The 13,579-nt window shown below is 60.3% G+C and overlaps 1 protein-coding gene across 1 annotated transcript; it reads left to right on the forward strand.

Moving 5' to 3' along the window:
• Positions 1–240: 240 nt before the first annotated feature.
• RPS11 (ribosomal protein S11) lies at positions 241–2,829 on the forward strand. The gene is made up of 5 exons (XM_017837488.1): positions 241–344; positions 1,104–1,235; positions 1,470–1,545; positions 2,041–2,170; positions 2,656–2,829. Exons 1-5 carry the CDS (start codon positions 330–332, stop codon positions 2,777–2,779), a joined length of 477 nt encoding a protein of 158 aa, XP_017692977.1. The 5' UTR covers positions 241–329; the 3' UTR covers positions 2,780–2,829.
• Positions 2,830–13,579: the final 10,750 nt, after the last annotated feature.

A 13,579-nucleotide genomic window follows, 5' to 3' on the forward strand; every position in this document is an offset into this window, starting at 1 on the left:
GAGGAGGAATTTCCTGCTGGAAAGGGTGGTGAGGCCTTGGCAGGGGCTGCCCAGGGAGGTTTGGAGTGCCCATCCCTGGAGGTGTCCCGGGAAGGCCTGGCCGTGGCACTGGGTGCTCTGGGCTGGGTGCCGAGGCCATCCCGCTCGGGGCGGTTCCCCCGCACTGACCGATCCCGTCCCCGGCTCCGGCTCCATTTCCCCGTCACGTTCCACCCGACGGCCCCCGTGACGTCACATATCACGTGACGTCACTGCCGCCCCTGGCCCCGCCCCCGGGTTAACCCGCGCCGCGCGTGCTCCGCGGCCTCTTTCGGCCCGCGCGCGCCAAGATGGCGGACACGCAGGTGGGCGCTGAGGGGGCTCCCCCGGGACCCCCCGGCACGGCCCGGGGACACCCCCCGGGGCCCCACACCGGCCAGCGGGGCGCGGGGGAGGCGGCCTCGGCCGGAGAGGGGCGGCGGGAGCGGCGCGCGGGGGGGGTTCGGCCCTGGGGTTTTGTGGCGGGACGCCGAGGGAGAGTCTCGGGGTTTGGGGTGGGGCGGGAGAGGGACCCGTACCCCGGGGCTGCGAGTGGGAGAGGGGGAGTCCCGGTGCTTGGAGTTCTGGGGTGGGAGCGACGGATGGCTGGTCCTGGGGTGGCGGGGAAGGGTCCCGTGCCCCGCGGGTTTGGGAGGGGAGGGAATTTCGGTGCCCTGGGGTTTTGGGGGCCGGGGGGAGGAGATGGGCCCGTGTCCCCGGGATGGAGGGACGAAGGGGGCGGAACCTCGGAGCCCCAGTGGTTTGAGGTGGGGGCAGAGGTTCCCATGCCCCGGGGCTGAGGGAGATCTTGGTGCTCCCCGGGGTTTTATGGGGTGGGTCTTGGTGACTCGGGGTTTGGAGGAGGGGGAGGGAGGGTCCCGATGCCTCGAGGGTTTGGGGGAGGGCACGAGGCCCGGTGCCCCGGGGCTGTGTGAGGTCTCTGTTCCCCCGGGGCCTTTTGGGGGCGGGGGAGGGCCTCAGTGCCCCGGGGCCAGGGCCGGCTCCACGCCGGTGCTGAGGGTCCCACAGCCCGGTGCCCGGGTCCCGTTCCCGGCCCCACGCTGACCCCACCCCGCCCCCTGCAGACGGAACGCGCGTACCAGAAGCAGCCGACGATCTTCCAGAACAAAAAACGGGTGCTACTGGGCGAAGGCGGCAAGGAGAAGCTGCCTCGCTACTACCGCAACGTGGGGCTGGGCTTCAAGACCCCCAAGGAGGTGAGGGGGCCCTGGGCAGGGCCTATGTGACCCCCAGCTGTGCCCCCAGAAGGGCCCTGCCCAGGGTGGGCATGGCACTTGGGAAGGGGCAGTAGTGGTGCTGGTGAGAGCCAGTCTTCTCCAAGGCTATTCCCACCTGGACCACTCCATGATTCCTTGCTGCAATGACTGTCCTCTGAGCTCCGGTGTCACCTGAGCCGTGTCCACTCACCTGGCACCCACCTGTCCTTGCAGGCCATCGAGGGCACCTACATCGACAAGAAGTGTCCATTCACTGGGAATGTCTCTATCCGAGGCCGCATCCTCTCAGGTGAGATGGGACATCCCCGAGGGAATCCCAGGGGAGTCCTGGGGCAAGTAACCAGCCAGGGCAGGGCCTCTGAGGTCCCTGGGGCAGGAAACCCGCCCAAGTGCCTGTCCCCGCCCTGGTCCTGGAGCCGCAGATGATGCCGATCTCACGATGGTCTGCCGAGCCCACCAGGGGCCTGACGACGCTGCCACTTGGCTTCACTGATGCAGGTGACAGGACCAGGTGTTGGCAGGGACCCCCCGGGTGTGCTGTGCCTGGGGGGCAGATGTTGCTCTAGGGCAGGAGCAGGTGGTGCAGGAAGCATTAGAGAGTGTGTTAGAAGGGCTTCAAAAAGAGCCATAATTGGGTTTGTGACAGAAATGGGGAGGGCGTGGCTGGCAGGGAGGGAGTAGCTGCCCTGTGGCCTGGCAGGACACTGAGCACCCCAGAGGGAGGCTAGGGTTTGGGATTCAGGTAAACATGGAGGAATACCTGTGCCTGTCCCCCGTGGCCCAGGTGTGGTGACCAAGATGAAGATGCAGCGCACGATCGTGATCCGCCGCGATTACCTGCACTACATCCGCAAGTACAACCGCTTCGAGAAGCGCCACAAGAACATGTCTGTGCACCTGTCCCCCTGCTTCAGGTGTGTGCAGCTGTCCCTGTGCCCCTGTGCCCCTGTCCCCCTGCTCCAGGGGTGTGCAGCTGTCCCTGTGCCCCTGTCCCCCTGCTCCAGGGGTGTGCAGCTGTCCCTCTGTCCCTGTCCCCATGTGTGCAGGTGTCCCTGGGCTGTGCCAGGTGTGCTGGGGTTGTCCCCACACCTGTCCACGTTGACTGTGTGTGGTGCTGAACTCATACAAGCTGCAGTTAGGGCACACCTGGGTGGGACGTAGGTGGGTTCATGGCCCAGCTCCTCACAGGAATCTGCTCCCAGGTGATGATGTCCAAACTCACGATGGTCTGCAGAGTCCCCCGGGTGAGGGGCTGCTGACAACGCCACTGGCATGTGCTGAACCATGGGGCAGGTTCTGGGCAGTACCTGTGGGAGCTCTGTGCTCCCTCCTGGGGAGAACAGCCAGGTTTGGGGTTCTGAGGGACAGGGGAGCCCCTGACCCCCCGGTGTCCTTGCAGGGACGTGCAGATCGGGGACATCGTGACGGTGGGCGAGTGCCGCCCGCTCAGCAAGACCGTGCGCTTCAACGTGCTCAAGGTGACCAAGGCCGCGGGCACCAAGAAGCAGTTCCAGAAGTTCTGACACCTGTGGGGAGAGGTGGAGGAGGAATAAACATTGGGAACGTGGAATTACCTGTGTGTGGTCCAAAATGAGTCCTGTGGGGTGCACAGCTCCTGGGAGCTCACAGGGCTGGGGTGGGCTCGGGGGTGTGGTGCTGGGAGCCCAGGCACAGCACAAGGCAGAAAGGGACACGCTCCAGCTGCTCCTGTCACCTCCTGGTGTGTCACAGTGAGTTCTCGGTCCAGCACTGGTTTGTGCTGGGTCGTGTCCCCACTCCCAGTGCCACTGCAGAAGGTGCAGCAGGTACAGCAGGTGAAGGGGCCTGGGGCCAGCTCTGGTGGTGTCACCTTCACCTGGGCCAGCTCTGGTGGAACAAGATGAGCTTTAATGTCCCTCCCAACCCAAACTGTTCATGATTCCATGACCTCTGGCTGCCTCCAGCTGCCACAGGTGAGCCCCACACTGGCCACAGGCTGGAGCTCAGGGGGTTGAGCTGTAGCCATGCTTTGTGCTCAAACTGTTGGAACAAACCTTGAGGTGTAAGGTAAGTTCATACAATTCCCAGTAAATTCAGACCTTTGAGGTTTGGGACATCTGTAACTTCCCTCCTGGCCCTGCCAGAGCCTCAGGACTGTCACAGGTTTGTGCTGGGAATTTGGGAGCAGCGGAGACTGCGGGACCTGGTGTACAGGGACAACAAGCAAGAGAGTCCCCAGCTGGTCAGGAGGTTCTTACTGGTTTCCCAGTGCCAGTGGGTGCCATGAGCACACTGGGGTTCATCCACCAGTTACTTTATGACCATGGGACATCCCTTGGAAGGGGCTCACAGGGACCATTGGGTCCCTGTGCCCAGACAGCCATCCTGGCCTCAGGGAGCATTTCCCCCCTGGGCAATGTCACTGCCCTGGGCACCAGCCTCCCCTGGCTGGGGTAGGAAGGGAGGAGCATGTGGGGGCAGGAGAAAAGGGGGAAATGGGACAGGACATCCGTCAGCCATTCCCTGAGCACCTGTGTGGCCCCCCGAGCTCCTGAGCAGAGGGAGATGAGTCCCCCCAGCACAGTGCCCTTGAACCATCCCAGCATCGAACCACCCCCAAATCAGGATGATGCCACCGGCCCTGGCTGTGTCCCGACAGCGGAAGGACCGTGGGAAGGACAAGCCCCACAGCCATCTCCTGAGCTGCTGTTGGACATGGCCCCTCCCCGGGACAGGGATGGAGCGGGGAGCAGTGGAGTGTCCTGCACCCGGCTTACCTGGGTTACCTGAGCGCTGGTGTCCCGGTGGGGGTGGCAGCGGGTCCCACAAAGCTTGTTGGGTCCTGCTGTGGGATCTGCTCCTCTCCAGTGTTCCAGCTGCACCATCTGTTGGCACTGCTGGGGCTGGAAGCATTGACCTTGTGAAAACCACATTGATGGTGATTTCCATGACAGGGACTGTGCCCTGGGTTGTGCCAGATCCCATTCCTGGGGCTGTGCTGGGTCCTGTGCCCTGGGCTGTGACAGTGCCTACCTGGGCTTACACTGCCTCAAGCTGGCCCGGGCTGACCCTCCCCAGGGCCAAATGCTGCAGGTTTGGCTCTGGGTGCAGTGCTGGGGATGCTGGGAATGAGCCCCGACTCCAGTGCCGTGACAGGGACACGTTTATCTGGCTGTCTGACCCAGGTGAATGGTGCTCCGGCTGCCTCGTGCAGCCTCCTATTCCTGTGGGAGGACCTCATCTTCATCCTCCCTGTCCCCCCCTCTCCTCCCCTTCCCAGGACACTTTCCCGGGCTGCTCTGGAGGTACTGGGGCCCCCTGGAAGCCCATCTGTGGCAGGGACAGCACATGGCCACGACTCCCCAAACCTCCAATACCCATCCCCTGGTGGATCCAGGACCCTGTCCAGGGGGACCCTGGGAGCCCCATGGCACTGGGGGCTGTGCTGTTTCTCCACGTGGTTCCCATGGGGAAGCCCCAGAGTCAGGACTGATCCACAGGCTGCTCAGAGTCTTCCCCCCCACTTTAATGCCCAATTATTTGCTCCTTGGGAGATTATCCCAAGACTTCATCCCAGAGTGATTAATCGTCCTCTTTCACTCCCTTAAGTAGATTTGTCCAGCTAATGGGCCTCTCTTGTGAATTATCCCAACAAGCCCATTTTTAGCACCAAACTGGGACTTTGTCAGGCTGTCTGAGCTGGGGGTGGCCTGTGCCTCCCCCCTCCCCAAGCCCTTGGGGGTCCAGCACAGAGGCAGCTCCTAGTAAAAGATTTTCCTCTTAATCCCTTTCTAATCCCTTCCTGAGCCCTCCTGACGTGCTTAGAGCTGCTGGATTTGGGGTTGTTTGGGAAAATAGCTCCCAGCACTGGTGAGGGGATGATTCGTGTCCCTTGGGCCACACTGGGGATGGGGACCCTCATTTCCCACCTGTCCCGAGGCTCCTGGGTTTTACTTCCTGCCAAAAGTTCACAGAAACCTCAGTGTCAGAGCCAAGGGACCAACCCCTTCCAGGGGTAGGACTGGAGTGGTTTGTCTTTTTTCTTCTCTCTGGAGCAGGAGCCCCCAGGTCTGGGGCTGTGGGGACAGGAGGACCCCCTGGCACAGGGCAAGCCAGCCTGGCATGATCCGTGGCTCCAGAGATCTTCTCCCTGGCACAGGAGAGCCAGCCTGACATGATCCATGGCCCTGGGAGCTGGTGGCTGTTCCATGGCCCTGGCTGTGTCCCTCAGCCAACCCTGACTCCCCAGCAAAGTGGAACAAACGCCGCTCACGCCGCCAATTCCGTTAATTGAGGGTTCACTTCATCAGCCTCATCCCCATCCAGCTTTCTCAAGGTCGGTGCTTGTCAGATAAAGTTTGGAATGCATTCTCCTGTTGGACAGCTCAGTTATTCCAATTGCACTTGTTCCAGTTGCTGGAGGGACTCCTTGTCCTCTCCCTGCACATGCCACTCTCAGACTGACCTTGGCACCTCCATTTCCAGTGGAAAGTTTCCAAATGCAGAAGCCTTTGTGGATCTGAGGGGCTCATGATTCCAGGGTGGGGCTGCCAATTCCAGCTTTCTCAAGGGTGGGAAGGGACCTTAAATCCCATCCAATCCCACCCCCTGCCATGGGCAGGGACACCTTCCACCAGCCCAGGTTGCTCCAAGCCCCGTCCAACCTGGCCTTGGACACTTCCAGGGATCCAGGGGCAGCCACAGCTTCTCTGGGCAACCTGGGCCAGGGCCTCCCCACCCTCCCAGCCAGGAATTCCTTCCCAATTTCCCATCTCTCCCTGCCTTCTGGCAGTGGGAAGCCATTCCCTGTGTCCTGTCCCTCCATCCCTTGTCCCCAGTCCCTCTCCAGCTCTCCTGGAGCCCCTTTAGGCCCTGGAAGGGGCTCCCAGCTCTCCCTGGAGCCTTCTCTTCTCCAGGTGAACCCCCCCAGCTCTCCCAACCTGGCTCCAGAGCAGAGGGGCTCCAGCCCTGGGAGCAGCTCCGTGGCCTCCTCTGGACTCCCTCCAGCAGCTCCATGTCCTTCCTGTGCTGGGGAAAACCCAAAAGATCCAGGGACTTACCCCTCTGCTCTTTCCAGGCTCCATTTGCCCCGAGGCCCCCCTTTGGCCAGGAACACCCCTTGGCCCCATGAGCTCTCTGTGGTGCCTCCTGCTCTGGAATTGTTTGAGGAAGGCTCTGGGGCTGGTTTGGATCCCCTGAGGCAGTTGCTTGTCAAAGCTTTCAGCCTTCCTGGCATCTGCCCACAGAGTTTTCATGGATTTCCCTGTTCTGCAGGCACCTGCAGTATTTTGTTCCTCCCCCCTGGTTTGGCTGTGGGGATTCCCCTCTGCCCTGCTTTGGCCATCCAAGTAGGAGTCTGCCTTGGCCACCACCTTCCCACTCCACATCCTGATACTTTTCTGTCCTGTCAGTGAGGATTCCTTCTCCTGGGACAGAGAATCCAAATCCCCACGGGTGCTGCTGGATTGGCTCTTTCCTCCAGCAGCTCCAGGAAAAATTAGGTGTTAGGAAAAATTTCTTCACTGAAAGGGTGGTGAGGCCTTGGCAGGGGCTGCCCAGGGAGGTTTGGAGTGCCCAGCCCTGGAGGTGTCCAAGGAAGGACTGGCTGTGGCACTCAGTGCTCTGGGCTGGGGGACAAGGTGGGGATGGGGCACAGGGTGGACTTGATCCCTAAATGACTCTGGGATTTCTGGTGTCCAAATCCAGGTTGTGTCTCCAGTTCTGAGCTCCTGAGTTTCTGCTCCTGGAGCCACCCAGCACCCCCAGCCTTGTCCCTGCCTGTGCCCCCACCCCCTGGCTGGGCAGCTGCTGCTGTGAGCTGTCCCCGACCTCCCCAGGCCGGAGCAGCAGCCTGTGCGGTTCATTATTTCTTGAGGAATTTAATTTACAGACTCAATTCAATCCGTGATCTGCAGCTGTGGGGACGCGCTGCCGGCTCGGCTCCCGCCTCGCCCTGCGGCTTTCTCGGTATCGGTGTCCTCGTGGCCGTGGCTCCTTTGTTGGGTTCCTGGGAGACCTTCCTTGTGCTCTCCCCGAAGGCCCCTCGTCCCTCCCCGCAGCCCCTCTGCTGTGCTGCTGACGCACTCGGCGTGTCCCTCCCTCCTGCGCCTCCAGGAGATGCTCCATCCCGTGTCTGATGGTCTCTCAAGGACACTCCGTCCCACGCTTTGGCTCCCAAACCTGTGGTTACCCCAGTGCTGGTGTCACCCCATGCTCCAGTGGAAGCTCCCACTCATCTCTGTCCTCCTGTGGCTTGTCCAGAGTCGCCCTTTGGGATCTGAACAATTCAATAACCTGCAAAGCTGGAAGTCCCATAACTCACACAGTGCTTGAAATTTGGGCTTCAGCGGGCTTGGAGCAACCTGGCCCAGTGGAGGGTGTCCCTGCCCATGGCAGGGGGCGTGGAGTGAACTGAGCCTTAAGGTCCCTTCCAACCCAAACCATTCCATGGTTCTGTGATTCGATGATCAGAACACTTCGGGTGCCATCGTGGAAATTGTTAAATGCTTCCTGAGGCAGACAGGGGACAATATCCATCATCTGGGGACAATATCTGTCATCTGGGGACAGGATCCATCATTTCCTGGGGACAATATCTGTGAGCTCCTGGGGACAACATCCTTCATCTCTCTGGGATTGCTGAAGACTTTGCAGGGTCAGGTCCTCGAGGAGTTTTTCCATTAGCCCACAGTGTCCTGCTCCATCCAACAGGGACTCGGCCCTTCAGGATGTGGCAAGGCCTGCTGAGGTCCCTGTGAGCTCTTCATTCATTATCAGACCATGGGATAGAGCACGTTGGCTCCAGCCAAGGCTCTTTCCAACCCCGTTCTCCAATGGATGGACCCTGAGGGCAGCACCTGAACCTGTCCCCAGCCTGTGAGTGCACAGAGGTGCAGGGTCCCACAGGGACCCCGGTCCCAATTTCACCTCCAGGCTCTTAATTGCCAGCCTGTGACAGTCACAATGTGCTGAGTCCCTGCTAGAGCTGCTTCCCAGCAGGAAATTCCAGCCCCCTGGCCTGGGCTGTCGCTTTTCAGCCCCATCCCATACCACAGCATTGCCCCATGGTCAGTCAGAGTCTCCCTCACACCCTTTTTTTCCCCAGAATTTGGCCAGGCTGTTTGTCCTGCTCCCTCTCCAGCCCAGTGGGGACAGTTCAGCTGCAGCTCTGGTTGCTCAGGGATCGATGGTACTGCAGGATCCTTATGGGATGAGACATGGAGCGATGGATGTTCTGGCACAACCTGTGAGAGAAACAAGCTTTTGGGTCCTGTGCAGGGCAGGGGGCTGCTGCCAGGGCTGCCACAGCCCTCTGCCTCTCCCCAGGAAGGACCCTCCCAGAATGGAGATGTGCTTGGAAAATTCCCTGGGCCCGAGAGCAGTACAGGGAGAACCAGCATGGTCCCTACATGGGGACCTGTGGGTGCCACCAGGCTTTTCCAGGTGTGCCAGCCCCTGCCCAGGTACCCAGCAGAGGTTTGATGTCCCTCTCCTGCCCGTCCCTCAGGGCAGCCCCAGTGTCTGACTGCTCCCTGCCGGGGGTCTCTGTCCCCATCTGTGCCACATTCCTGTGACACCCCAGCCTCCCGAGGGGTTCTCCTTGTGCAGAGCAGCCCCATCCCCATGTGCACCCCTCCCTATGCTCTGGGACTCCCAGGGCACCTGGTCCAGCCCCAGGAGCCCCATTCCACCTGTCCCACCTGGAGGGTCCTGGTGCCAGGCAGGAGCTCCCACCTGCAGCTGGGGCAGCCTGGAGCTGGGAGCTGGAGAGGTTTCCATGGTGGAATTGCTGTTTATCCAAGCTCTAGGAAGCTGCTGCCCATCCCCTGACCCAGGTAGGCTGGGAGGGCTGTCACCACGGCCTGAGTCAGGCATGTAATTACCTGTCATTATATGTAATTCTATGTGATTTTTTGCCATTTTTGGTGCATGGTGACAACATTTGCTGTGGTGGATTCAGCCCCTGCTGAGTTGGCGTTTCCCCAGCGTCTGTGCTCCGGGGCCTTCCCCTGGGAATTCCTCACCTTGCTGTGGCTCTGCCTACAGACCTTCCCATTCCCCTCACCCTGCTGTCACCACACACCCCCCTCCATGCGTGGGGGTGGCACTTGGGGACACGGTTACTGGTGGCCTTGGCAGTGCTGGGGAATGGTTGGACTCGATGGCCTCAGAGGGTACTTAGCAAGGTGCTGATGGGTCAAAGGTTGGACTCAATGACCTCGGAGGTCTTTTCCAAGCTCAGTGATCCCAGGGTGTCCCATGTGGCAGAGCAGCAGGTCCTGCAGCCGCTGCCCAGGGGAAGCTCTGCCCATCCCACACATCTATTTTGGAGGTCCTCTTACTTGAGCTGCCCTGCAACTCAGGATGGAGAGGGCAGTTAATGGAAATAATTAAGTAGCTAGATAATTAACTGCCTGCTGCTTCTGTCCAAGGCTGTTAGTTATCTAGTTTTTTAATTACTTAGCTATTTAGTTGTTGAGTTGTTTAGTTATTTAATTATTTAGCTATTCAGCAAATTAATTATTTAATTACTCAATTACTTATTTAATTATTTAGTTATTCTGCAAATTCATTATTTAATTACTTAGTTATTTAATTGTTTAGTTATTCAGTAAAGTCATTATTTAACCTGCATGAGCCCCGCAGTCCGTGTGTCACCGTTTCCATCCGAATTTCAGTTTTATCCTGCAGATGTTCCATTCTGGAAATCTCTCTTGGGGAAGGGGAGCTCTGTGGACACAGTGGACTCTGGCATCTCCCTCACTGCCCCCCCCCGGAAACTCCGAGGCAGCAACGGGAAATTCTTGCAGGTTTGTGGAGCCCCAGGGGGGGAGTTTCAGCTTCAGCCAACTCTGTCCCACCCGCCCCACCCGCCCTCAGCACCCTCGTCCCTCTGCACTGGGAACCCCCGTGGGCCGCAGCCACATTCCCCTCCTGGGGTGGTGGGAGGTGAGGGGACGTTGGGGGTGTTCCGGGGGAACATCCCGGCTGTGCCCCCGGGAGCTCCCGGGTGCTGTTTGCCCAGGAGGGAGGAGCAGAGCAGCAGGGCAGGACTCGGGTGCCCTGCACAGGTGGGCAAACAGGCACGGCCCCCACGCTGTGCCAGGGGAGGCTCAGGCTGGATATTGAGGACATCGGTGGAGTCCCCAGCCCTGGAGGGATTCACAGCCGTGGGGATGTGGCACCTGGGGACGTGGGGCAGTGGTGGCACTGGGGACGTGGGGCAGTGGTGGCACCTGGGGACGTGGGGCAGTGGTGGCACTGGGGACGTGGGGCAGTGGTGGCACTGGGGACGTGGGGCAGTGGTGGCACTGGGGACGTGGGGCAGTGGTGGCCTCGGGGACGTGGGGCAGTGGTGGCATTGGGGACGTGGGCAGTGGTGGCCTTGGCAGTGCTGGGGGAACAGGGACTCGACAGTCTCAGATGTTTCTCCAACCTCAACAATTCCACGATTCCATCCTCTGCAGAGGGTCCCCAGAGCACACCTGGCCTGGCCTTGATGCAGAAGGGGGGGATGACACCCTCAGGTTGGCCGTGCCCTACACACCTGGTGCAGGTGATGATGAGGGGAAGGTGCTCTGAGAGCAGAAACAGCAGCTCTTGAGCATCCGTGCTGCTGCTCCACATCCTGCTCTCTTGACCTCAGGACGTGTGGTGTTCGCCCCAGAGCTATTATGGGCTGTTACACTGTGTTCCACAGCCCCGGGCTCTTCTTTCTGGGAGAAAACACTTACAGGTTAAATATATCCCGAGGTTCTGTGGGTGAGGAGAGAAACACAAACCCACATCGTGGAGAAGATACGAGGGGGGATGTCCCAATTCTGCTCCCTGGGATGGCAGAGCCTGGCCGTGGCTCTGGTGAGAGAGGCAGGAGGGACCCCCTGAGCCCACGTCTGGTGTGAACTGGCCCCAAATCTGCGAGAGAAGCAGAAGAAAAGCAAATAACCCTGTGAGGTTGGTGTGGAGCTGAGCTCTGCCGCTCTCTGATCTCTTGGGGGGGGGTTTAGTGGTCTGGTTTGAGGGTGAAAGGGGGAAGGACAAAGCCCAGCGCTGAGGACAGGGGTGGAGTCCCAAAGGAGGCTTTTGGGGAAGCCACTGCTGCCCTTTCCTGCTGGAATCTGCTCTGACACCATTCCTGTGGGAACCAAACAATTCCCGCCCCCCTCACCTCAGAGCTCTGCTCAGTCAGGACCCCTGTCTGTGGGGTCCCACAGCTCCCCCCTGCAGCACTCACGGGGGTTGGAGATGGGGGGAGTCTGTGAGACACGGGGCTGCGGGGGGGTCCCAAGCTCGGGGTCGGCAGGACCCTGGGGGTCACACGGGGAGCTGATGTCACCCAGACCCAGCTGGGGCGGTTCCCATGGTGGGGGCTCAGCTCTGGTGGGCCCTGCCTGGTCCAGTCCAGAGCAGTGCCAGGGCTCTGTGCTCAGGTGCACCAAGGAGTGGGGGGACAGTCCCCCCCGCCCGCTGCAGGCACTGGGAAGAAAAGAGCCTGTGGGTAAATAAAAATGATTTAAAAAGCCCTGAGAACAATGGTGCAGCAGCTGTGGCTGCCCGGTTTGGGGTGGGAGCCGCGGGGCTGAGCCTGGGAAAGCAGCAGGTGAGGGGCTCAGGGCAGGGAGCAGGGCTGTGCCCAGCTGTGCTGAGCTGTGCTGAGCTGTGCAACCCTCCTGTAAGTCTGTCCCTGTCACTCTTGTCATTGCCAGCCCTGGGGGGATGAGCAGCTCGGGGGACGGGGCAGTGAATCATGGAAGGGTTTGAGTTGGGAGGGACCTTAAAGCCCATCCAGTCCCACCCCTGCCATGGACAGGGACACCTTCCACCAGCCCAGGTTGCTCCAAGTCCCGTCCAACCTGGCCTTGGACACTTCAGGTCCATCTCCTTAAGGCTCAGCTGAAGCCAGACCCAGCTGCAGCCGTGGTGCAAACGCCCCTTACCCTGAGGGGACGGTGAGGTCTTGGTGAGGGGCTGCCTCAGGACATGCCACGGACACCCCTCATGTCCTGGAGGACAGACGGGGCTTGTGTCCCACTCTGTGCCAGGCTGCAGTACATCCTTGCCCTCTCTGCCCTGGTCTTCCTCCACAGCATCTGCCTGGACCCTCTTGGTGCCCCCCACATCTGCCCAGTGCCTGTGGGGTCTGGGTGATGCCACCACAGTCTCTGGGTGATCCCACCGGGAGCCCTGTGGAGCTGCTGGGCTGCAGGACCATTTCTTGCCTCACAGGGACCTCTGGAGTCACCCTCCCAAAGTCTCAGCATTTCTCCAGTCACACACAAGCCGTGCTGCCCGGTCTCACCTCTCCTGTGCAGGCTGGAGCACCCCAAGGAGCTCTGTGGGCTCCTCTTCCTCACACCAGCCCCAGAGAGACCCTGTGAGTGTCCCAGCTCTGGGGACAGTAGGGGCAACCCCCGTGTCCTGCTCCTCACAGTGACACCCTCTATTTCTGGGACTCCATCCCTGCTCCTGGGCTCTGCTCAGCCCCGGCCATGCCGGGTACCCCGAGCGTTCCTGCTGTACCCCACAGAGGTTCCTGGAAACCAGCCCAAGGTGGGAAGTGTCCACAGCAGGGAGGAAACCTGGAGCTCCTTGTACAAGCCCCGTGTTTGGGGTGCAGAGCAGCACATCCTCCGTTCTGTAGAATCACAGAATCACTAAGCTTGGAAAAGATCCCCGAGGTCACAGAGTCCAACCTGCAATGGAAAAATTTCCCCTACAGCTCCCAGTTGGCCAGGACAGGGTGGTTCAGTGCTGGCACCGGGGACGGAGGAGCCGCTGCCCACCCTGGGAGAGCTCAGAGCATCATCCAAATCCCTTCCTAAAGCCAAAGTGAGGGGAATCCAGTCCAAATGCTGCAATTTGAGATGCACGAGGCGTCAGAGGAGAGACGATACTGATGTTTTAATGCTCTCACTCTTTGCCTGGCTCCCGTTGAACATTTCCACGGCTGCTGCGGCCGTGATGGTGCCTTGTCAGAGAGTTGTTGCCTTTCTTGGATCCTGGATCCTTCTGCAAGACCAGGACCTCTCTCTCCTCTCCTGCTGCCTTCTGACCCCAGGAGCCATGGGGAGGCATTCCCTGTCTCTGGGGGAGGAGGGAGATGTGTCCCAGGGAAAAGGGCCCTGGAGGGATGGGGTGGAGGGGCCAGGGCTGGGGGCAGTGTTGCTGGGTGGGGCAGGGCACTGCTCAGAATTGTCTTCTCTGACAGTTTTGGACTTGATGATCTTAGGGGTCACAGAATCATGGAATCTCTGACTGATTTGAGTGGGAAGGGACTTAAAAGCTTATCCTGTTCCACCCCCTGCCATGGGCAGGGACACCTTCCACCAGCCCAGGGTGCTCCA

Source organism: Lepidothrix coronata, unplaced genomic scaffold (assembly GCF_001604755.1).
Source record: "Lepidothrix coronata isolate B3197 unplaced genomic scaffold, Lepidothrix_coronata-1.0 Scaffold305, whole genome shotgun sequence".
Taxonomy (NCBI): Eukaryota; Metazoa; Chordata; class Aves; order Passeriformes; family Pipridae; genus Lepidothrix; species Lepidothrix coronata.